The 24,770-nt window shown below is 43.6% G+C and overlaps 1 protein-coding gene across 1 annotated transcript in view; it reads right to left on the bottom strand.

Moving 5' to 3' along the window:
* LOC144162846 (transforming growth factor-beta receptor-associated protein 1 homolog) overlaps positions 1-24,770 on the bottom strand; it is a 38,905-nt gene that overhangs the window by 9,895 nt on the left and 4,240 nt on the right. The window contains exons 4-18 of the mRNA XM_077693547.1: positions 21,866-21,964; positions 20,066-20,152; positions 17,081-17,182; positions 15,449-15,583; positions 14,135-14,295; positions 13,231-13,363; positions 10,901-10,996; positions 9,900-10,004; positions 7,865-8,050; positions 6,064-6,266; positions 5,313-5,381; positions 3,973-4,045; positions 3,308-3,436; positions 1,902-2,008; positions 1,393-1,504 (exon numbers count right to left, since the gene is read on the bottom strand). Coding sequence (XP_077549673.1) covers positions 1,393-1,504; positions 1,902-2,008; positions 3,308-3,436; positions 3,973-4,045; positions 5,313-5,381; positions 6,064-6,266; positions 7,865-8,050; positions 9,900-10,004; positions 10,901-10,996; positions 13,231-13,363; positions 14,135-14,295; positions 15,449-15,583; positions 17,081-17,182; positions 20,066-20,152; positions 21,866-21,964 — 1,797 coding nt within the window. The remainder of the gene's footprint in view (positions 1-1,392; positions 1,505-1,901; positions 2,009-3,307; positions 3,437-3,972; positions 4,046-5,312; positions 5,382-6,063; positions 6,267-7,864; positions 8,051-9,899; positions 10,005-10,900; positions 10,997-13,230; positions 13,364-14,134; positions 14,296-15,448; positions 15,584-17,080; positions 17,183-20,065; positions 20,153-21,865; positions 21,965-24,770) is intronic.

The following is a 24,770-nucleotide window of genomic DNA, read 5'->3' as shown; positions in this document are numbered from 1 at the left end:
ATGCACACACACAGAGTAAGCCCCAGAGTAAGCTATTCGTGGCCTTGACATGTTGATGTTGATTATTAATATATTTACAACACGGGCATGAAAATCCAAAGGTATTCTATTTGGGTGCATAAGGACCCTGTCTAAAACATGATGATGGTCACTTACTACGCCCTGCTCTGGTCACAAGAATTCAGCTTTTCATATACACAACGAATGCCTCCACCCTTACTTTGACGAACATGTTGAGAACGTTAAATCTGTATTTTACCGAATGCTTGCTGCCTTGCTTGACAACAACTGCCACACTCCACCCTTGTTCAGCCAAAAACAAGACCTGTTCATCCGTACACTTTGATGCTACCCATAGAAATGTGGTGGTGTCTAAAGTGTGGACAGTTAGACTGCTTCCAATAAGGACGAGATGGCTGGGAAGACAAGAAAGGTGAAGACGTAGCAACCGAGATTTCTAGAGGAAGGCTCTAGTGCATGCCAAAAGCACCTGATAGATTATCTAAAACAGTGTTTTTGGCCCCTGACATGTTTACTCTGGAGGGGTACCTGGTTCGGAAGTATCCACAGCCACTGATTTCAGCATTTGCGTGACATTTTATTGACAACAGGCATAAAGGTTAGTTACACCGTGTGTCCGGGTGCTTGCAGGGCTGATCTCACAAAGGAAAAAAAAAAAAAAAAGAGAGAGGGGGGGGGGGGGGGGGTAACATTTCAACCTTTCATTATGAATGTAATGTGTAACAGAACATGTCGTGATCTTTTAGGGAAAAAGAAACTCTGTTCACCACGCAACAAACACAAGGTGAACAAGGTGTTCATAAAACTGAACAGTGTGTGTGGGTGCACCCAAAACAAGCAGCCGGCAAACTCTGTTTCGACACATGCAACTCAAGTGAGCAACCGAACGCTTCGCGTCCCTCTCTTTCAAAAAGCTCGATGCTACAACAAGTCTGCCACTGTGTGCTGCGTAACAAAGGAGCAACTACGTTTACCTTGCAGCAAAAGTGTGATAAAAAATGCAACAAAAAGTCTGACAAAAGTGGCACCAGATAGGAAAAGCGGGGAGGAGGAAAAAAGGGTGCCATTAAATGCACCCACTTTTTCATTCTTTCGAAGGGTTACGAGCAACCCAGAAAGCAAGTTTTGGTTTTCAGTACCCAACCCTTTAGGTTAAATTCTAAAATTTCGTGAAACCGAAACCCTTCCTCTTGGTGCCCTTTCTACGTAAAACATAGTTCATCCCACATGCGCTCAAGCTTCTCAATGGGTTCAACTTGGTGGTCCCGCATATGTAGAAAGTAGGATGCAAAGAGCCTAAACTTGCTTCACCACCGTATGCCGGCTTAGTTATTTTAACGCTTGAATATGCAAGTTCAGACAGCCACCAACCTTGCCGTACAGAATGGCGCACTCCTGGTGCAGGTTGTTCTCCAGGGCCCTGCCCAGCATCAGCTGTACCCGGTAATAGTCCGACGTCCTCAACAAGTGCTGAAGCTTGTCCCTAGAAAGCACAACCACAGAAGGGGCGCAACTTGAATAAAAAAAATGCGTTTCCAAACTCCCCGTCATGAGCAGTGCACATGGCCGAAAGGTGCAAGTAAACGGCACCCTTTTGGCTTCTGAGCTCAGTTGTTCATAAATCCACAGTATCTTCAAATAATTCTGGGCTGAGTTTCTAACACCAATCGTGAGTGAATATTTCCTACTCAATAAACCTTTGCTTTTGCTCTTGCCCTAGCTAGCGCAGTGTCTACTCTTAGTGATGTCTACTGTACCAACTAATCAAACCACACGCTACATTCCAACCTGTCTCTGCCATCTGTCTTGTGACCCATATAAGCGGTGGAGCAGTTTTTTTTTTCTTTCCTTTTTTCATCCACTGAGCTGTGAATACTCACCTCACCGCCTTCAGTTTTGACGAGTCTCCACTGGGGCCATTTTCCTTGAGGCAGCGCAGGACAGAATCGAAGTACATGACTGCCAGCAACGTGTGGTACTTCTCCTTCTGAAAAAAGCACGGCGGTACACACGAGTTCAGGAATGCGTAATCACTCGCTCGTCCAACCAAAAACAGAGTTGAAAATCAGCTTGTGCCTGATACTTGCTTTTTGTTGGTATTTTTTTCCAGCTACCTTTGCATTTCTTTTGGCTCTACTGTTTCAAGCACCTTGTAGGAGCTCCCAGCGTGAGCCAAACTGCGGCTACAATTACAGAACTTCTGGGATAGATCAATCACAAGGACTAGGCAACACCAGAAGCCACACTGTTGAACATCGTAATGGAAGCTCATGCACAGTGTCGAAGCTCACGCAAACGATCTACGTATACTATCTGGCCCGAACGTTTCAACTATTGCTCGTTATACGACTACAAACAGTCAACCAGTTTCAAGAAAACTTCAGGGGGCATATGTAGTTTCTCATTCTGGTTGTAGATATAAAGTTTGTTTTTGTTTAAAGCGACTACATTCAAATTTATTTGAATTTTTATATTTGATTTTTCAACAGCCTTTGTAAAAGAACTGCTGGAGGGATGCAGCTGAACAGGGTACCAGTGAACTGTGCACAAATAAAGGAGCGCAATAAGACTAACATTATCATTCTATCTGGTCTGTAGCAGAGGTAACGGCTGTTTGAAGACTGTGCTTGAAAGGTGGCAACCAGAAAAACCGGTTTTGCCTTCCAGGCCCAAACTTCAAACGGTCATAACTTCTGCTACAGACCAGATAGAATGACGATGTTAGTCTCATTGCACTCCTTTATTTGTGCACAGTTCACTGGTACCTTGTTGAGCTGCACCCATCCAGCAGTCTTTTTTTACAAAGGCTGTCAAAAAATCAAATATAAACATCTGAATAAATATGAATGTGATCATTTTACACAAAAACAAATTTTATATCAACAATCAGAATGAAAAACTACATATGCCCCCAATTCTTACCGTCATAACTGTAAAAATAAAGTTTGTGATCAAAGACCCATGTGCTTCCTTAATTAATATTTGAGTGAGTAAACGTAAAACAACAACTGTAAAAGAAGGGGTTTTAAGAGCAACAAAGGAAAACAGCCACTCTCACATCCCTCCTCACGTTGCCTGTGCAATTTTTGTGCCTACATTTTGTCTGATTTAGCCACCAAACAACTGTTTTCTTTCTGCTTCACCTTCGTTCCGCATTACTGTAAGTAATGCGGAACGAAGGTTTTTCCTGTGCTTTACCATAAGTAAAGCACAGGGAAAGCCCTTTTTTGCCAATTCCCCCATCCTCAGTCTAACTCCTAACGAATCAACGACTCCCGTCACTCACCTCAAGTTTTTTCCTAAACACGAGGTACTCCAGGTAGCACATGACAGCATCTGGGAATCGGTGAAGGTACTCCAGCACACTGTCGGGCTTCAGCTCCTCTGGTTCGTCAGGCGGCCTCTCCGTGAATACCTGCGATCGAGAGATTGATATTACCTGGCATATTCATGGGAGGTCGATTAAATTGGGGACGATTCAGCGAGCAATGGAATGGAAGATGATAGGGGTAACATTAAGGGACAAGAAGAGGGCGGAGTGGGTCAGGGAACAGACGCGTGTTAAGGGCATATTAGTGGAAATTAAGAAGAATAAATGGATGTGGGTGGGCAGGGCATGTAATGCGAAGGGAAGATAACCATTGGTCATCAATGGCAACAGAGTGGATCCCTAGAGAAGGCAAGCGGGGCAGGGGGTGGCGACAGTTAGATGGGCAGATGAGATAAAGAAGTTTAAGGGCATCAATTGGTAGCAGTTAGCACAGGACCGGGATAATTGGAGACCCATGGGAGAGGCCTTTGCCCTGCAGTGGGTGTAGACAGGCTGATGATGATGATGATTAATTGGCAGATGGGGCTTGGAGGGGGAAGGGGGGGGGGGGGGGGGGGGAGGAGGGCTATATCTGCTTACAGCTACAAATGCTCTCATGCCAACCAGGCATAATGGCGTACCTTGACTCCCATTTCCTGGTCCTTTTCAAGTGCCAGCTCTGCAAACGTCCAGAGCAGCTTGTGGTTGCTTAGCCTGCGAACGGAACAAGGAAAACCAAATGCGAGGCAGGTTTGTTTATTAGTGTGCACACGCACGCATTTCAAAAGTTTCATCAAAGGCCCGACCTATCCACTATGTGTTCAGTAAATTTTGGGTTTGTAGCGATCCGTAACACTCGTCTGTCCCACTACTACTGTATTGAGCTCATGCAGCCGTAAAACACTCCAGATTTTTTTCCTTGAGTGCCATTGCACAATGCACTACTAACTAGTAGGCGAAACAGGCACCATGGTATTTCTTTTTTTTCCCCTGGCATCGCCCCCTCACCCCTTACAACAAATTCATGCCTCATGGATAGTAGGCTGCTCTGTGACGTTCCACACAGGCCAGCACAAAATGCTTCCAAAGGCCAGGCGCTCGAGTCTGTGACACTGGTGTTTTCAAACAATGCAATTGTCGAAGTCTGTCAAAGGTTGCTACTTAATTTCATTCAATTATGCTTGCAGCTCAAAAAAATTGCTGCATATCTGCTCCTTTCGTTGCAAATGTCGACAAAAGACGACAGTCGACTGGTGCGCCTGCCAAGTAAATGCCTTCTCTTTCCCACTCACCTCTCATGTTGTCACTCTCCCGTCTCACTCCTCCCAAGATAACACGCTAGAGGTTTGCTCAAGTAAATTTAAATTTACCGCATTCCACTGCTCCAGGTCGGGTGCCTCGATGCCAGCGCTGCCGTTCGACAGAGACGTGCGTGAATCGAGGCACCCTACTCCAACATTTATAGAACCAAGTTGCCCTACTCCGTGTGCGTCCCAAGTGGAACGTAAAACCTGTCTAGTGGAGCTTTTTGTTACTGTTGCTGTTTGAGTTCTGAAAATGCCATCAGGAGCTACAGTGGCGCGGGCGACAGCGGGCGACGGAGTGATTTTTTTTTTTTTTGTGCAATGGATGTAGTATTTCATTTGTATCGCAAAAATCAAGCATCTATGAACTTTTTTATAAGGGAACACTGCTAATATCACTTATGTATTGATTTTCTGCCTCATATTTGCGTAATGTTTTATTCTTGTTCAACAATGTTGATAAGTATGAACGTTGCCACCGAACTTAGACGTTTAGATTTGGCTGTGGGTATATAAACCTATTGCGCAGTTTCTGTTTCACTTTGGCTGGGTGGCTGAATCGAGTCACAGACAGACAGACAGACAGACAGACAGACAGACAGACAGACCAGAGCTTCTGTGTTTAAGTAGCCCAAGAAAGGCTATCGTCTTTAAAATTGACAGTGCAGCCTACGTACCTGCAGAGGTAGTTCACATAGTACTCGAGCCCTGGAAATGTGCTGTCCGTGAGCTCACCAGAGAGAAGGCTGCAGTGAGAAGTAAAAAAATAACTTTAAGACAAAGGGGGAAATGGACCAACTGCTTGAGCCCCACCTCCCTTTTTCATAGATTTGAATTTTTGTTCGACGGCAGTGTTTTTGAGCAAACACCAACTAGGCCAACACAAACTTCATATTGAACCTAAAGACTCAAGAGGGCAGTTGCAGCAACAAAAGCAATCATTTGCATGAAGAAGATTCAGTAAAAATCGATCATAGCCTTTTTTGTTGCAAAGAGAGCCATTACATTCAGAGAGTGCTGTTTTGTGCAACTAAGGTAGCAAACGCTTGCTGTCCTTTTTCGTTTTATTCTTCCCCATAACACAATTGTTTCTTTGCACGGTGGGCTGCTATGTTAGATTAGATAGCCAGTACATTTTTGCTGGCTTTGTACTTGGCGGTAGAAGTGACTGACAACTATAATGAACTTATGGTTATAACAAAAAAAGTTCAACTACCCCTTAGACTTAGTTTTTAATGATGTTTTACATAGTAATGTTCAATGATTATGTAAAACCTCATGTTCAACCGCACAGCTTTTCAAAGCAACAGAAGGAAAGGCGAACACAGCAGTGTTCAAAAGCAAGCTCGTAACGCAGATCGCGCCACTATTTTGGGGTCAGCCCTTCCAGCCGTTGTAGTGCAACAGTGGGTGACAACAGTAACTGACCCGGCCCAGAGTCGCAGGCAGCTTTCGTGTTCCTTGTGGGCGTGGTAGAGGAGTGCAGCAGCGTGTGGTCGCCCGTGCCTCTGGAGGAACTGCGCGCAGTCGGCCAGGTCGCAGCAGATGCTGCCGTTGCTTTGCAGGAACTCCAGCAGCTTCGAGTCGTCCCCAATCAAGACGTAGATCTTGAGCAGGGCACTGTTCACTTCCTGCATTGAGAGATCACGAAATGTCTGAAGGGATGAGGGGGCGAGGAAAGACAACCAAAAAAGAAAAAGCGACGATAGGACACCAAAAAAAGCAAAAGGAAAAACAACTTGGCCTGTATGCCATCATTGTGCTACAGTCTCTCACTTTGGGGCCACTTTGAGTATATAAACCTATGTATAATTTTCACACACCAATAAAATTGATTGTTCGATCGATAAATCGTCATCATCAGCCTGCCTATGTCCACTGCAGGATGAGAGCCTCTTTTATGTTCCTCAAGACGTTTCCTTATGGATATTCACAGTCAGAATGCCTACACTTTTGAAGAGCTGCCATCTGCTATAACACATTGTTGTTTTTGTTACATAATGTTACGCTTGTCCCACTATCAGCCACTGTCTTCAGCACATCTTACTGCTTCAGCTGCAAACACTACTGACAATAACATCCCTGCGTTGGCTGCAATGTCATGCTAAAAGTAGGCCTATAACTAAATGTCAAAAAGCGCTAGCTGGGAATGCAGACGCTCCTGGCAGAACACGCAGAGGTGCCTCCTCGATAACTTGATAAGCAAGATTACCTGTATTTGCCTCTAAAAAGCGTGACACCGCGTGACACACGCACGCACACGCACACAGAGGGGAGCAAAAGAACATATGCTCACAAACAGTGGATTTGGCAACGAGCCCTCACAGTTACCTTGTACCACTGCTGCAAGAATGCACCATTCACAAGAACCACTTACAACTAGTAATTTGTATCACTGGCTGTGAAGGTGCCAATCTTTCATATTGGTGGCGAAGAAGCAAGTTCTAGAACTCAACAGCTCCCACCCTCGGGCAAGGGAACGATGCAACACAAGGAACATCCCACTACTCCTGCAGATTTTCCACATAGACAAGCCTTTCACCAACTGCTTGCTTATAACTACGAAATCACAACTTTCATAGGCAGTAAAAATGTCGGCATTGTTTTAGGGCGAAAGCGTTGTATGTCTGATTGGAAGGTGACCTTGAACTTGAACAATCTTGTCGCCATGAGATGGAGACGCGCAGCCAGGACTGTACAAAAAAAACATCACGTGGCCCAAGGGAGGCCAGAGCTAACCAAAGCATGTCCAGCCCTTCATAAGAGGTGATTAATAGTGGCTAAAGTCAATGATTTCTCAGATGCATTAACAGGTAAATGTTAAGGTATATAAGGTGGATTAAGGCAGGGGTTACGACTGATTAAGGTGTGGATTAAGGTGCATTCAAGTGGGATTAAAGTGGAACAAGATAAATTAACATGGCTGCTGTGTTGATGGGTGGACATGCATATAAATGGCACTGGTCACAACAGTACACCAGGCCTTCAAAGCATGTTAGCAGACTTCGGTGCCCCGAGGAATTTCCATTGCTTTGTCTTGCGTTACTCGAAAGTCGCCCCTAATGAGAGCCTTATTATTCGTTTCCTCACCTCCTTCAAACGGCAAAATGGGGAGCAGACCTACATTCTCATTTACTAGTATCTACGGGAAAATATGGTAGCGATAGATTGCTTTCAATAGTGCGGTCAGGCAAAAACCTGCCCCCCACTGGCCCGGTTGTCCCCTCACCATTCGGCAGTCGGCGTAGAGCTGCCTGGACGCCTCCAAGTAGGACGCCAGAAAGCGACGACACCTGTCCACCTTCTCTTCGTCCCCACCGCACATCTGCACCACGCCGTCAATGTCGTGCAACTTTGGCGAGGTCCTCTTGAACGTTGATGAGGCAGGCAGCAGTTCGGGGTAGAGGCTGATCAGCTGCGGTGGCCAAGAGGAAAACGCAGCACCATCAGCGTCAACAAAAGAACGGAACCCGAGAAGGACGTACGTCATAATAGTCAACGGTAATGAGCAATTATAAATGTTTCCTGCGGGTTGGCGCACTTCATACGTCAGTGAGTGAACAGGCTAATCATCACGTCACCATCATCATCGTTATTCTGTTCATGTCCCCCGTAGAACTAACGCCTCTTCCATGTCCCTCCATCCACTCTGGTCTTACGATGTCCTAGTCCAGTCTTTGCCTCCGAATTCCCTAATTTCATCTCTCCATCGAGTTCATAGTCTTCCTCTACTTCTAGTGCCGTCTCTCAGTAAGCACTGTGCTACCCTGGTGCTTCACCGGTTGTCAGTTCTCCTCAGTATAGACTAACTATACAGCTCGCTTACGCATAGTTTAGTACTGCCTATACATTGCTCTGAATGCACTATTGGTGAGTGGAGTTCTGCAGTCAGTAGGCGAAACTGAATTCCCCCCGCTAGTGAACGATTAAAAAAAAATTCAGCAAAAATGATTAGAATTCATTAAAATCTGCAGAACTTAAACCCAAAGTGCCTGAAAATGGAATGCCAGGCTCAATTTAGACCGCCACGAGCTTTTTTTATTTATGGAGGAGAAAAACTAAAAATGACTACATGTCAAGCTGTTCATGTGAATTTGAAAAGATCCCGCAGTGGTCTAACTTGTAGCCCTCCACTACAGTATGCCTCATCGACCAGCTGTAGTTTCGGTGCAACGAAACCACTTTCAACTCTAAAAATGCGAAAAAATTGCTAAAAGCATTTTGCAATTGCAAGTGTGACCAGTGACGCAAGTCTGCCAGGTACTGCGTTTGGGTTTCACGTACAACTCAATGGAAATGTCCCACTGCGTAAGCTTTGTGGGTCTTCACCTTGCATTTAACGATTACAAAAAACGCTAAAAAGCTAAAAGGGGATTCTCGCATGCCCCTCTGAACTACAATCTCATAATGTTGCATTATTCTTTGCTCCCTTTATTCAGGCCTATAGTTTTGGCAAAAATGATAAGTAGAAGCTCTGCAAGCACAAGCCATTTTTCCAGTTATGAACAGAAAGGCACATTTGAATGTCTGCAGTAGCATGGAAGTAAAAGCTCACTCCCAGTTTTAACGGCCAGCAAACCAGAAAAGTTTTTCTAGCAAGAAAAGGACAATGTACCAAAAGCTAGCCACATTTCTTTTTTCAACAAGCAGAAACATACCAGCATTGCTCTACTTTCCTGAATAGATGGGATGTTTGCTGCGTGCTCAATGTCCAACTGTGTCGCAGCATAAATGACATGACTATAGAAATCTTTCTATAATGCAATTGGCCCAGAGGGTATTACTAATAAATAAATGAATGAATGAATAAATAAATAAATAAATAAATAAATAAATAAATAAATAAATAAATAAATAAATGTTACCTCAAACTACGAATGTCCTACTACAGGGGTCAGAAACCTTTTGAGGTGGCGGGCCAAGTTGCATGAAGCCAACATTGCAGAGGTCTGGCGGCAAATCAGGAGGGAAGGGGGAAGGGGGGCTTTGCAGGCAAGAAGACAAAATTCAGGGATTTGACAATAATTGACAATAATCTCGCTAAGTGTGAAGATAGGGGAAAATTCCAACTGGAAACGATCAATTCTCTGATCTTGTCTGTCTTCTGTCTAACCCCATTCGGGGTCAAAACTGGTGTGTCGGACTTCAGACAGGAATTGATGGGGGAGGTATCAGGGTTCCGACAACGTGCTGGGGGTCACAGGTTGCCGACCCCTGTCCTACTAGAACAACAACAACAACCCACGCAACATTGAGAGCCCCACCTCTCGGACGTCCAGTTCCCCCTCGTGAAAGAGCTCTTCCGCCTCAGCAAACTGCAGGTTGGAGAACTCGATGAAGCCAGCCTGAAGCTGGATCCTCCTCAAGATCTGCAAGCGAAGCGGCACAGTCGGTGGCGTTTCTTTCATTCTTGTTTTTTGCAAAGCACACGACAAAATCTAGCCTCATTACTTGTGGAGGCAAGTGGACGAAAAACTTCTGGCTGCAAATAAATATTTTTAAATACTACAGATGCCTCAACGTGCATGTTGCTTCTAAGCATATCAAAAAGCACGATAATTTGGTTAGAGAGCAAAAAATGAAGGAAGCTCACACTAACACGTAAGACTTGAAGGTAGCGGAGCTGTATGTAGCCTTCTTGACCATCATGAAGGTTGAAGCCCACAATTACAGCCGATTTGCTTCTTCACGTCTGTAACTAACTTTACTCCATCTTTGTTGCTAAAAGTGTATGCTTCTTTCATTTTTTTTGGAAGTGATAATCATTGAACATCACCTTGCAGGGGCATACTCTACGACATGACTTTCTCGTTCTGAGCAAGTGTTGTCCTGATTACGGCGAATGCTGGAGATGTTTTTTTTTTTTTGGCCAATCTTTGGCTAAGTAAGCATACTTGGCTTGATAAATGTGCACTGGGGACACTGGGCAGTCGCCGTGAGGCACGCACACACAAGCGCTTGGCATTTTCTAGGTTTTGTTAACTGCCGGGCGATTGCCACAATCTTGGCCAATCTCTTTAAGTGGGTATGCTTGGCATGACAAACGTGCACAGGGGATTCTGGGCGGTTGTCGAGGGGCATGCACACACGAACACTAGACATTTTCTTAGTTTTGTTAACTGCCATGTGATCACCGCGAGGCCCGTGCTCCCATGTGTGCTCGGCAATTTCTTGGTATTTTTAACTGCGGACACGAAAAATTATGGTTTGCTAGACAGCTTCTCTGTGAAAAGAGACAACCCGGAGAGAGACGCTGGGCCCTGACCTCCTTGTTCTGCTCATGTGAGAGGCCAGACTTGTTGGAGTGCCTGGCCAGCTCCAGTGCCTCGGAGACCTTCTCGTCTGCCAGCAGGGCCTGCACCTGTTGCGGGGGACAGGACACAAATGAAGAAGAAGAAGAAGAATTGGAAGATTTCTTGTCACCCACAGAAGCCAATCCCCCCAGCCTACAAAAAGAAAAGCCTACATTTGGAAGTAATGACCGGATTAGATGCCGCCCGTCTCATCTTCAGTATAGCAGTATGCGGAAGTAGGCCTTCAGCTACATTCACTCATTAGAAAAAAAAAGTTCTAGCTGTCGCCTTCAAGCATAAAAGGCAGGCTTCAATCGCGGCCTTTTTCAGGCATTTAACTGCTCACATGCTGTACTGCTCCACAATGGCATCGTACGTCTTTTGTGCTTGGCTTTAGTTACTTCGAGCCTTCATTGATTCGAAATGAGGCGGCGTCCCCTTGCAGTTCGAATTAACGAGCTTCTAACGTATGAACTAAACTTGCAATACCAAGCTTCAGCCATGAGCCCCCAACTCGCCGACTAACGAAGTTTTTCCCTCTTATTGTGGACTTGTGGACTAAGACTTGTGGACATATCTAAACCAAAGATTGCATAAGTTCATTCCCCGTGGCTTCCCCAACATTGCTTACGGTATCTTCAAGACCCCGTCCAGCTGTTCTCTCCCAGCTAACGTCTCATCCTTATATGCCCAGCCTGATTTCGACAATACCAAAAGCTGTTTCATCCATCTTCGCAATGAGCTACTGGTGTAGGTCACTGTTTGGCTTCATGATCGCATATCCCGAGATGATTACTTGACGTCCAAAAACATCCCGAAACAGCACCGAAATTTCTCCGAACCATTAAGTCTGCTTACGTGTTCTGAAAGCCTAGTAATAATTGGCAGACTTCTTTACTGGCACATAGTGTTAACATCTTTTTCTTCGCTTTCATTGTTTCGTTTTTCAGTGTGAATTGCTTCATCTGGCAGACCGGCAGTGCTTCACGCCCCGTCTTCCACAAAACCAGAGTTCATCACGGCTGCTCTACTCAAGTTTGGTTACGTTCACCTGCCATGTGGCGTGCACCAAAATCATTCTTGTTCCACCACTTGCACCGTTCTGAGATAGCACAGTAGTAACACACTCAACCCCTACTCTGGAGACCTGGGTTCCATTTCCAGATGAACTCAACTCTTTGCAGCGGCAGCCATTTTCTCTTTCTGACAGTAACAAACAACAACAACAACAACAACAACAACAACAACAACAATGCCTTCAGGCCATGAAGGGGCCATGAAGAGAAAACAAAAGTTTGTTTTATTCGAAAGATTAGGTGTTTTATAGTGTCCCCAGCGCTTGTCTGGCAGCAACTGATGCCGTATTCACTGAGAAATTAATCAAGTTAGGTTAAAATTTTGACCCTCCCACCACATCGTGTGTTTTCGCGGTGTTAGTAATTAAGTCATAAGTGCGAGTATTCAAACGAACTTCCAGTGAATTACGAAAATTGTGCTGAATAGACAAACAGACAAATGTGCATGTCTGTCTTTCTTCTTCTGTTTGTCTATTCAGCACAATTTTCGTAATTCATAATGCACCAACTAGCCCAACAGCACGTTTTACTGAACTCCCAGTGTGTCATCCGGCTCTGCAGCCTTGCTTGCCGTCAGTCCTCCCAGATGGCGCTACCATACTCATCCACAGACCGTTGTCCGCCGTTGCTTTGTTTTTGACCGTATTTGCACCTGGCTTGTTTTTGTTACGGTAGAAAGTAATCATTTTGTGAAACATGGGGTATCCTCGAAAAAAAGGGTCATGTAAGACAACATCACTTATGCCAATCGACCAGTGTAGTGTAAGACAACTTCAAAGCGGTGGACTGCTGTGCAGCTAAAACAAGCATAGTGTGCACAGTACCAACAGCAGTATGCATCGGTACCTCTATGCTTACGTGCATTTTCGTAACTTTCATTGTTTACCCCACCATTCTTACTGCTGTAAAATGAATATACACTACATTTAGGTGCAAATAGCTCCTTTGGCAAGCTTATGAGCCTTGCCTAATTTGCGTTTGCGCTTGCTGGCCTCACCCAATCGCAGAGCTGTCGCATATGACATCGTAGGTCCTGTTGCGGGAAATGGGCTAGTGGGTCGCATGGCCATTCCCTTTTTTCCTAATTATACAACTTATTTGAGCGAAGAGTGCGTTAAAAGTGGTGTCAGTTATGATTTTAACGAGGCAACTTTTTGAATGAACCAAAATTCTGTTGTTTCCACGGCCCCTTTAAAGGACCCACCGGGTGGCACAGGAGCGCTCACCTGTGCCTCCCAGGGTACAGGCTGGAGCACGAACAGGGTGTCTCTCCCGGCCAGAAGCAGCTTGCCTTCAAAGTTGTCCAGGAACGTGCCGCTCACAAAAGGCACGCGCTGCTTGGGCTGCTGGTCGAAAATGCTGGGTGCCCGGGTGGCGACACAAAGAGAGGAAGAGACAAGTTCGCACAGGTTAACCATTTGGAACGTCTGCATTGAATGTGCAGATGTGCACTTGGCACAGCATACTGCCCCCACATAGACTGCTCATGCTTTTGCACTGAATATGCAGACTCGTAAGTCTTCATGTTCTGAACCATAACGCAATTTCAAGATGCCGTGGCTTCGTTTTTAAGGGCTGCTAACTGCTTTTAAGTTGCTGATTAACGCTAAAATTCGCTGTAGTACCAAGGCTTGGAACCACTGCCATTCTCAGGAAGTTGCCCTATGAGAAACAGGACACAGAACTTTTTGGCGGTGTTGCCCTTTTCACTCTTAAAGGCAGCTATCTAAGCGCGCTCTCTCTACTCTATTTTTGTCCTGTGCTGCCTGCTCTGATGACACAGAGATGCGGCTCTGTTGACAGAGCAATGCAAAAATTTTGCTGATTTGCCCCATCTATGGTCCACAGAATAATAATCAAAAACTCAAACTTAGAAAAAAAAAAAAAAGAAAAAAAAAAAGAAATGTGTCTTGTTGCACCTACACTTCATTTTTAAGTTAATTGAAAGCTAGCTTCACTGCAGGATTATATCTCTACATGCCACCGATCGGTTTTTTGAAATAGCTGCGAAGCTACTTTCATTTTAACTCGCAGCAGCAAACACACACACACACACACACACACACACAAAAAAACAACTTTTGAAGAGTAAGGTGTTGTACCTTGGAGAAAAAAGTAATAAGGGTGCACCTGTAGACAGTGACGTAGTCTTCGGAAAGGCAGACGACGTAGGGGTGACCGTAGGCGACCGCCAGGACGTTGGCACCCCACGGCAGCGGAGGCCGCTGCGACACCCCCAAGCTCGTTGCAAAGATGCCCAGGTCGCTCGGGCCATTCAGCAGGAACTCGTCCTACGGCGTGGAAGATGGTTTAGAGTTGTGAGAAACCCTCTCCTATCAGGAGAAGATTGTGAAACCCCACATTGTTCTGCTTCTCGCATCACTGAACAGCTGACCCATTGACTTTTCTCATTTGACAAATTGTGGTAACGATGATTGTGAAAGTTGTGACGTGTCGTCACATACGTGCCACATCGTGATTCATTGTAACATCCAATAATGGCATTCTTCGTGAACACCGACAACAATTGACGATGATACATCCAGTGGCTCTAAGCATGCCCCCCCCCCCCCCCCTGCCCCACTTCAACAAAGGTTACATTGCAAATCTTTTAAAAAAGTTTACATTTTGATGCAGGTGTGCTTCGAATTGATGCACTTATACTCCCACTCAAGCCTCACACACAAAAAAAAAAGGATGGAGGGAGGAGGGAATGCTTAGAATTAAGAAAATATGATACAAACAAATTTGTCTGCTTACAGATTCAAAAGTATGGCACACTTCTTCACAGTTCACAAATTTCATAGAACGAGTGCTTATGTACAAGCAACCCACAACATGAAAGTAAGGGCTTCACATGGCGACATAAAATATGTCAACAGTCATTAGCACCATAGAAAAGATGTCGAAAAACTTCAAGTTTCAGGTCAGCATAAGTGTTAACAAGACATGTCTGATACTTTGCCAATTTGGCCACCAGGGTGGCTGTATTCTCCATCACCTTCCGTGGCATTTATGTAAACACAACTGCATCCTACATACCACGATTCTGTTAGCAGCCATGCTTTGAAAGCCATGTAGTGATGGTGTCTAGAAATAATGGAGAGAGCCTTTCATGGCCGTAAACACGGTAGTACTCATTTATGCTTCGTCATACTGTATTAGACATTAGACCACTTCTTATACTAGCAGTTTCAAACTCTGTCACGCATTTTTTTTTTTCATCATGCCAAACAAATATGTTTCATGCACTGGCGAGCGCACAACCTACAAATTCCGAAAGCAAACATTTCTTCAGGCTGCTCTCGGTGAAAACAAAAAACAGAACAGAATTCAGCTCAGCTTCCCTGAGGGATGCACTGGCCACTTTCTTTGCACCCTCCTGAGGTGTCGAACAGGGAGCGATGGTAACAATACAAAACGCGGGTGTAATAAGCATCGCACCTTGGCGATTCGTTTGATGAAGGGCACAGTGAGCTCCCCATCGTAGGGCACCAGGTTCTGTATGTGGCCAGTGCTGCTGCAGGCAACCAGGTACTGCGTTGCCGTGGCAACGCACACGTAGTCTCCATCCATGGCCTGCAAAATGGAGGAGGATGAGGAGAAGCGCACGGGAAAGCTTGCTTTTCCGAACGAGTTAATTAAGCTCTATTCAAAAGCCGAAACAACTGCCCTGAAAAAGTGTGAATGGAGGATCGAAACTCCTTATTCCTTAACGGCATGACCGAAAGCGGGATCTACACTACTGATCTTCTTTAGTGGTCAGTCTGCGACCAAAATACAGCGTGGTACATCAATAAATGGACCTCTTTAAAGATTTTAGGGGCGAAGCCCCAAAGAGGCTCAGGCTGTCGGCATCTCATGTCGTTGTCGTAATCGTCGTCTCATGTAGTCACGGTACTAAAACACCAGGACACTTGTTTACGCCTCGCACTAAAACATCACGCTTACTAAAAAGCACCGGGACACTCATTTACGCCTCGCGCTAGAGAGCTTCGCGCTTCAAAGACACGAGACTTTTACAACCAACATCTCCGTTGGCAAAAACGCCAAGGTGCTAAGAATACACTTACACACTGCATGCTTCGGCCCACCCTAGGTTTCACATTAGTGGAGATGGCCCGTGATTTTTTTTTTTCTCAGCAACCCGCAGCTTTGTTCGCGATGTCAAACAAACTAGACCACAAAATGCGACCTTCACGTAAAATTTGAGTGCAAACGGAGCAGTGGTTTGCTCAGAAATTTTTTTTAAAAAAGGTCCATTTATCGATGCACCATGCTGTACAATGACGGGAGGAACAGAGGTAGCCAACCAGATTCTAGAAAGTCTAATAAATTCGGAACTTTCTGTCTTGTTACAAAAATGCTGGCACATGTCTTTCAGTAGACATCAAACAAGAATCAGCTGTAAGAACCTCATTTTTCCTCCTATGGATTAGCATTTATGTGACAGGTATCTCTGCACACAATCCCCCTTGCACATTGCCTCCTGTGGTGTGAGAACCATGAGAATTTAACGATTACTGTACATACCAGCAGACCTACTCAGTGACCACCACATACCGTAAATTTTTTGGTAACTTCTGAACTCCTTTGTTTTTTTACAACTGAGACAAGCTAATTAGCATGAAAGAAAATTGGGTTTTTGCTGTCATTCAACCTGCAAGCAAGTTAATTAAATGCTCGTGATGCCTTCCACCAGTGGGACTGCTATGTTCTTATGCCAGTGCTAATACTTTCCTCTCTATTAACCTCTGAGCAGTAGACACCAATATAAATGCTGTTACAATTTGATCCACGAAACTAATAAGGAAGTAACAGAAAGAAGTTTCTCAGCATACAAACAACATTACGCACAAGCAGGGAAATAAAAAAGTGGGATAATAGCTTTTGAGGCCAGTGTTTGCTGCACTGTGAACTCCCAAGGTTACAACTGCCTCACTACCCACCTACTACAAAGGTGAAATTGGTGTGTGAAACTTTGTATAACAAAGCAATCCTCCATTGAAACGCATGGGGAACAGCTGGCTGGGTCCCTCGATGTGACAACCTCCCCCTCCCTCCCTCCCTCCTCACCATGGCGAGAGGGGGCTCGGGCAGGGAGATGTCGCTCTGGTGGGCCACCTTGCTGTCCGTCACGGCGTACAGCTGCAGCTGCCGCCGCTTGGCAGTGCACACCTGGTGGAGGGCGATTCCCACTCGTTACGCACACAGTGCAGCGAAAAAAAGAAAAAGATGTTACTCTCGTCTACAACTAACAGCTGCTATGAGTACTCCACTCTGTCTATATATACATTAGTTATCTATTCCCTTATGTTAACTTATTTTGTAAACGCTATCAATTTGCAAAAAAAAAAAAAGAAATCTGTCGATATAAATCAAACCCACATATTGGGTTCCAAAAATATAAATTATTTGCGAATACTGCCTGCGCTGTTTACTGCACAATGCAACCACTCAGTCTTCATGAAGGAGGAGTACTGTGCAACTGCATCATGTATGTTCAGATGACGTACCAGCAGTTATCAAGCTTCTTCTTTTTTTTTTTTTCCCAGCCAAGTGTAAACAGCGCATCATTGCGTGAAAAAAAAACATATTGCGGCACTGTAAGGCACATTCACCGGGCTGATTACTCACAGACAGCTGCTAGACTGTCAAAGCTACAGTGCTCTCGCTTGTGCCAGAAAGGCCCTTGTTATCTTATCTCATTTTCTTCAATGCAGCACACCGGCACCTGACCTTGGGAAGGCCACACACGCGCGCTCGCTCGCTCGTGGTAACGATAGGACGGCGGGGGTTCAAGGCTGAACAGCAAAACGTCCCTTTATTTTTATTTTGCAGATAACTGGCTAAAGTAGAGCAGGAAGAAGATTGCAATGGCGGACGTCAACTGTGCACGCATCAGGGCATGGCTCGCATTCCAGTGAAGCTGCATTTTGTGCAGAATTCACATATGCATTCACCCCAACTTTACTCTTAAAGCTCTTTGCACTTAACACTTTTTACTCTTAAAGTCAGTTACTAGTGCAGGTCATACGTTTGAAGATAAATATGTCTTGTAAGAACATTTAAGTAAAACATACAATTGCTCTGAAACATAAAAATGGTTTAGCACTTCTCTCTTCACCACCTGAAAATTTAAACTTGCTTCTCAAGCTCGCGTAATGATTTCAGCATGCAATTTACAACAACGTCAAATTGCAAACGAAACAGCATCCCCATGTAAAAACATCATGCTTGTATAATGGACATTCTGATTTCTCCCTCTCATATAGCACTTCTTCTACATTGTATTGCATCTCTATCACGAGGCACCTGTAGTGTTCAGTACAAACACGATAGCTCTACTGTCTCCAAAATAACAGTTCCCCATCAGTAGAAACGCAGGCATAATAAATGGTTATACAATCTCTCATAGCCAACTTTAGTCTTAAAGAAGCCCCATTATGCAATAATAACAAAATGGAAATGGCTTTCTCAGAATATTTTCTTATTTTCAGGCCCCCTACTTTCACAAAATTTAGTGTCAGTGAAATATTCTGTCACTTTCAGATCTGGTTGGATTCATAAAATATTAGGCCTCTTAAGAAAAAAAAAAAAAAAAAGAGAGAGAGAGAGAGAGGCCACTGCCGCATACTTCAACGAGAGCTGCCCTGGACACAGCCCAAGTGGAAGAGAGTTTTCTCAGGTCCTTGACTGACTTATTTATACAGGTACCTAAATCGCCCTCTCGGGCATTATCAGAGGTGAAGAAATACAATAGAGCAAACAAAATAACCAAAAAAGAAAAAAAGAAAAAACAGGGCAGCAAAAAAAATAAAAATAATGGGAAATACAGAACCCACCAAAAGCATGCAATAACTGTTACTATAACAGAAAATTATGTAAATTTCCAGCAAAAGATGAGGAACAGGCAGACAATTTCTTCTGGAAAGCTGTTCCACATATGCGCAGTCCTCGGTGAAAAAGTCATATATTTCAATACGTTGATCTTGGATGCGTATCCACGAAGTTTTAAAGAATGAATGGTCAGTGTGGGGGGGATACATAGGTAGTTATGTATTGTTCCTTGTTGACACCTGTTCTGGTGGTGAATATGCTATATGTTGTAGGCACTTTGTCGGTCAGCAAGCAGAGGCCACTTCAATCTGGAACGAATGTTGGCTGACCTTACAAATAAGGTATAATTGCGTGTCATAAAGTGCACTGCCTGTGCCTGTATTTGTTCAGGTGCTTCTACATTTGATTTTGTGACCTTTTTTTTTCTGATCGCATTTCCTATGAAACTAGTCGTATACTATACCGTAGTCTGTATTGAAACATCACGTAATTCATATCAGCTAACAAAATGATACCATAATCTGCACTGGAACACTACGTAATTCATATCAGCTAACAAAATGCTAGAGTAGCCTACACTTTATTCCAAGATAGGTTTGCAAATTTCTTCAGATGTTGAGTAAGGAGGTCCATGGTGCTACCTCTACTTCCTCACATACATGTAACCTGGCTTGTGATAGTCCTTTAGAGGCTCTGCATAACCAAAAAGTAGTGTGGAAACTCAGAATTTGGGTTTAAAGTACCACAAACATACCGTATTTTCGCACGTATAACCCACCCCTGCACATAACCCTCAGCCCCCCTTTCCGTCGATGAGTAAAAAAAATATCCCACGTATTGCCCACATATTTTACTCATAAAAGGATGGACCAGAGGTACTACTCAAGCAACATTACACATTTGTTTATGCAAAAGAACTTACCTAGCTGAATACGTAACTAGATGACCTGCCACATACATTTTTTTCTGGCTGGTATATTGTTAAACTGTGTGTGCAAAATAAGCACTGTCAACGGGATAGCAGTGGCTTAGTCGCAATTACTGCTGTACAGGCATCACGGCCCAGCCCGCATTGCGGTCAAGCTGCACCAAAGAAAATACCTCGCACATAATCCACACCTCTACTTCACCCCTGAAATTTCCTCACTTTTGGTGCGGGTTACACATGCGAAAATACGGCATGCATACGCACGAACTGTTCAGCCATGTTCAGCCACTTACCTGAACACAGAAAGGGTCGTTCCGTGCGGGGTTTTCGTTGACACAAAACGCGGAGATGCCCTTTAGCTTTGACAACGGGGCCAGGATCTGCGAGTGGTGGTGGTGGTAGGTCAGTGGGAAAAAGGCATCAGTGATCTAGCTAATGAGTTTCTGCAACACTAAATCACGTCGTTAGCCAGTACGTCATTTTTTTTCATCGGAGTCTCTTCTTTTCCTTCGCAGAGTCCCATTTTCCTTCCATAGAGTCTCCTTGTTGCATGACACAATCAGTCTTTTTCCAGTCGAGTAAATTAGACTGGATACTATTTGGAGGCATTAACTTTTGCTGGAACTAAAGACTTCAAACTTTAGAAATTTCATCCAGAATTGAAGGGTGGTAGTGCTTTAGCTTCTTAACCTATATAAGAGAGTACACAAGAACCCCCCCATGAAGAATAAAACAATGTGGCGTTGTTAGTTATGGCTTGTACCCATACCATATTTTCGCGTGTATAACCCGCCCCTGCATATAATCAGCACCCCCACTTTCAGACCGCCGGAAAAGAAAAAAAATCCTCATGTATTGCCCGCACATTTGATACAAGAAAGGCTGCACCAAAGCTACTGCTCACGAAACACATCACATACTATGTAGACAGAAAAAGCGTATATTTAGCAAGTAGAATGCACTGACTGCAAGGCGAAAGTCACTATTCACTAATAAAATTCAGCTGGTCGAGTGCGCTAGTGCCTGTTTTTTCTTCCTTGTCCTTGTAAGTTTTGCACAATCGCTGCCATGGAAGGCTTAGTCAGTGTTACTGCGTAGGAGCTTCACGAAACAACAGGGAATTGCCATGAAGCTGCACGAAAGGAAAAACCCCACTTCCCTACTTTCCCACTGCAATTTTTGCATTTTCGGTGCGGGTTATATGTGCAAAAAATACGGTAATATGGCTAGCAGGTTTGTACCTACAGTGCTAGGAGTAGCACTGGAGAGGTAATTTGGTAATTTATGTGCAGAACGATTTTGTGGAACGATATCCAGATGAATGACTAGGAGTGAGCTCAACTACTTTCTCTTTTTTTTATCTAAACTTATTTGATGTGAGACAGTCTTGTTAGCACGACAAAAATGCTGCCATTTTCCTTAAACCTCTAATAAAAGAGGAGCTCTTGACATGCGTGCTGTCTAAAACAATGAGAGTAGTTTTTGGCTTTTCTCAATCTCACCAGAGCCTCACTGAAAAATACAATACTGCAACGTTGTTTTGTGGGGGTCCAAGGAGTTGGTTCGAGTAGGAAGCAGAAAATTTAAACCCAGCCAATCATGTCCACAGATCTCATTCCCCTCTCGCCAGTTGGGCTGATGGACTCACGGACATTTCGTACTGTGTGAGAGTCTACATAATGCATTGAGCTAAAGATACATTTGTAAATAAAAGGAAATGGTCATGCAGTGCTTGAAACGTTGCCTGGGTTTCTGTACAGCGGGAATGTCCTCATTCTGGGTGTGAGGGGGACTCACCTTCAAATCCTTTGCCCCTACTCCTCATTTGAGAGGTGACACAGACAAAAATATTAATTTTTTTCAAAAGTACTCCAGTATATGCTTCCAGTTTTCACCACCCACGAGAATGCCACAATTCCTCCTTTAAAAACCCTCTTGCGTGCACATATGCACTGGACGGGGTACTGTTGTATATGTATTCCCGTATAGGTATTCCTGTATAGGTACTCCCATACAGGTACTCCCATATAGGTACACCTCTATAGGTGCCCTCCATATAGGTTTGAAGCTGCTTAGAGTGAATGCTTCCTTACTTCCAGGTCAGCTGTGTTAAGGCACATGAAGTTTCCGTCACTCAGGCAGAGCAATCGTTCCAGCGCTGACATCGCCTTCAATGTCCGCACTGGCTTTTTCTGCAGGGAAAAACAAGAAAAAGTAGGAGGAAAAAATTGCTGTTGGACCACCATTTGGAATTGCAAAAGCACAGTACAGATTAATCCAAACAAAATGAAATACTTGTACAAAAGAATGCAATAATGTCAGTTGCTTTTTATTTGGCCAAGAATACCAAACACATTTGGTCTAAAGGTAGGCCCGTTCGATGAAAATGAGCGACGCATGAATCAGTGGTAGTTATGTTATTCATGAGCTTGAAGCCTTTCAATATGATGAAAAGTCACAGATTCATTCTCGCATAAGCACTTCTTTGTTCTTGTGCTTGGTTACTGCGAGTGCATGTTCTCAGCTGAATGAAAACCGGAAAAAAAAACAAAAAAAAACTTCCTGCAGGAAAAAAAATGAACAGATGCCACTGAAATAGTTAGCCATTACGATTGCTACCACTGACACCAGAAAATTGTTTATTCCTCCAAAAAGCCTGCCTCACTTGTAATCACTAATGTGCAGTGAGGGAAAGAGGGTGAAGATATGCAAGCAATGAAAACCATACACATATACAGCACGGTTTATATGAAAGCAGACACACTGTAAAGTTGGCACCCTTTCTATATCTATAAAAGTCATTGTTTTTGTTAGATGCCAAAAACACACAACAACTTTTGTCAAAAAAAAAAAAAAATGAAGGCTACTGACTGCCCATGTTTCAAAAAAGAAGGCAGCAACAACTACGACAGTCTCCATTTCCCTTCTTGTCTAACTTCCTGCACTCCTGAGGGCTACAAAGACCATTTGGCACTAGCAATCGAGTTTGTCTGAAAACGATCAGCTGAGTAGCCTATAACTGCAGAAATGGTATTTGGGAATACCTAGACAGTTTGTGAAAGTTACACCAGACGTATACCTCTGTCACTTAATTTACTCGATCACTTACTTTACCTTACTTCTGTTAGCAGCATGAGAAAATGTTTGTGCACACAATTCCTTTGTTTGGCGGTGTACGACTTTGAAAGTGTCATAAAAAAAAAAACACTATGTGCTATTCGTTGTTATTGCTTTGAAAGAAAATGTACAAAAAAAAAAACACTGGTAAGGTAACTTAGCATTGCACTCAGAGTTGTGGGGTGTAATTTAGTAGGTAAACGCGACCCGACCTATAAAGACAAAGGGATCCATGAGTACATTCAGACAGGTCACCTAAACTAAGTTTTACAGCGAAACTGTTAATGGCTTCGTCCCTGGTACTTTTTGTTTTTGTCTGTCAGCAAACTGCTTGGTGGCAGAGCCAACTTTCTTGGGAAAGCTACGTAGCCCTAAATCCAATGTAGGTATCTTCGAAAAAAATCGTACAGCAATTTCCTACCAAGGTGACGCTATCATCACAAGAAATTTCATTCACTGGTCATAGTCAGAGTTGTATATGCTTCTGAATTCCTCTCTGTCCTCAATACATGGACTTCTATTATAGAAGCTTGGTTACAGGAAACGGCTGTAACTAGGGTTTTACTGAAATTATATAAAAAACTACATGAAGTTTGTTTGACTGCTCAAACGACTACATCACCAGGGGAAGCTTTGTTTCAACAGGTATTGTGAGTAATTATCAGTCCCCATTTTAATACAAATAACATAAAGCCGCCACGTTTAGGCCATTTCAGAAGCATCACAAGCTATCACTGGGAAACAGACAGCTTTACGTTTGCCTGCTAAGATAAAACTGAAGTGCTTCTAAGTTTCATTAAGCAAATTAGGTCAGAAGTATGCTAAATCACAAAATACAAACGGCTGTGTTTTGTTTCTTGCACTTGTTTGCACTGCACCTCCAATCAACTGTATTTTGTGTTGTGCACTCGTTTGGCTTGGCTGTCCAACCAGTGTTGATTGGAGGCCGTTGTTAATCCTAAGGCCCGGTAGAATGATGTACAATGCATCATAGGAAGCTTGACTAGTTAGTTTCGCTTGTAATGTGCTACGAGTTGCTTACAGAGATGATTACAGCAGTTTATTTGGCTTCCCTTATAACCTCCCTGCGGCTTTGCGTTCCCAGATGTGCTGTAATAGGCTGTAACAATGTTAATGGGGGACACTGGTCTTAACAACTTCTCTTAATTTTCAGGTAAACTTTGTGAAACTTGCCAGTCTTGCTGCTTTTACCACGCTGATTTCAAATATGCCATCATTTTTTCACTTGGTCAATTAGTTCCCAAGATAATGAGAGATAATTAGCCATTTTTGGTCAAACAATAGACAAAACAGTGTTGGTCATAAAACTGTAATCTTTATATTTTCTAACACTATGAACCCTGGTGAATGCAATAATCGAAGCAGTTTTTTTATGCACTGCTTGGAAGTAATTTTACAGCTCATTAAACTCTGGTGGCACCAGTGGCAAGGAACCATTTTGAGAGCCCATTTTAAACACCGAAGTTTAATGAGCTGTAAAATTAGTTCCAAGCGATGCATAAAAAAACTACTTCGATTAATCAAATTGCATTCACCAGGGTTCATAGCATTGGAAAATATAAAGATTACAGTTTTATGACCAACACTGTTATGTCTATTGTTTGACCAAACATGGCTAATTATCTCTCATTATCTTGGGAACTAATTGACCAAGTGAAAAAATGATGGCATATTTGAAATCAGCATCGAAAAAGCAGCAAGACTGACAAGTTTCACAAAGTTTTACTGAAAATTAAAAGAAGTTGTTTTAAGACCAGTGTCCCTTCATAATTTAAAGAGGTTAATTCCTTTCTTGTATTTGCTCTAGGCTCATCACCTGTCATTGTGCACACCGAAGAGACAGAAGATGAAGCCAACACA

This window comes from Haemaphysalis longicornis, unplaced genomic scaffold (assembly GCF_048455015.1).
Source record: "Haemaphysalis longicornis isolate Haplotype H1 unplaced genomic scaffold, Haemaphysalis longicornis Haplotype H1 scaffold_12, whole genome shotgun sequence".
Classification (NCBI taxonomy): Eukaryota; Metazoa; Arthropoda; class Arachnida; order Ixodida; family Ixodidae; genus Haemaphysalis; species Haemaphysalis longicornis.
Note: the sequence above shows the minus strand (reverse complement) of the source record. Positions and strands in the feature narration are given on the sequence as shown.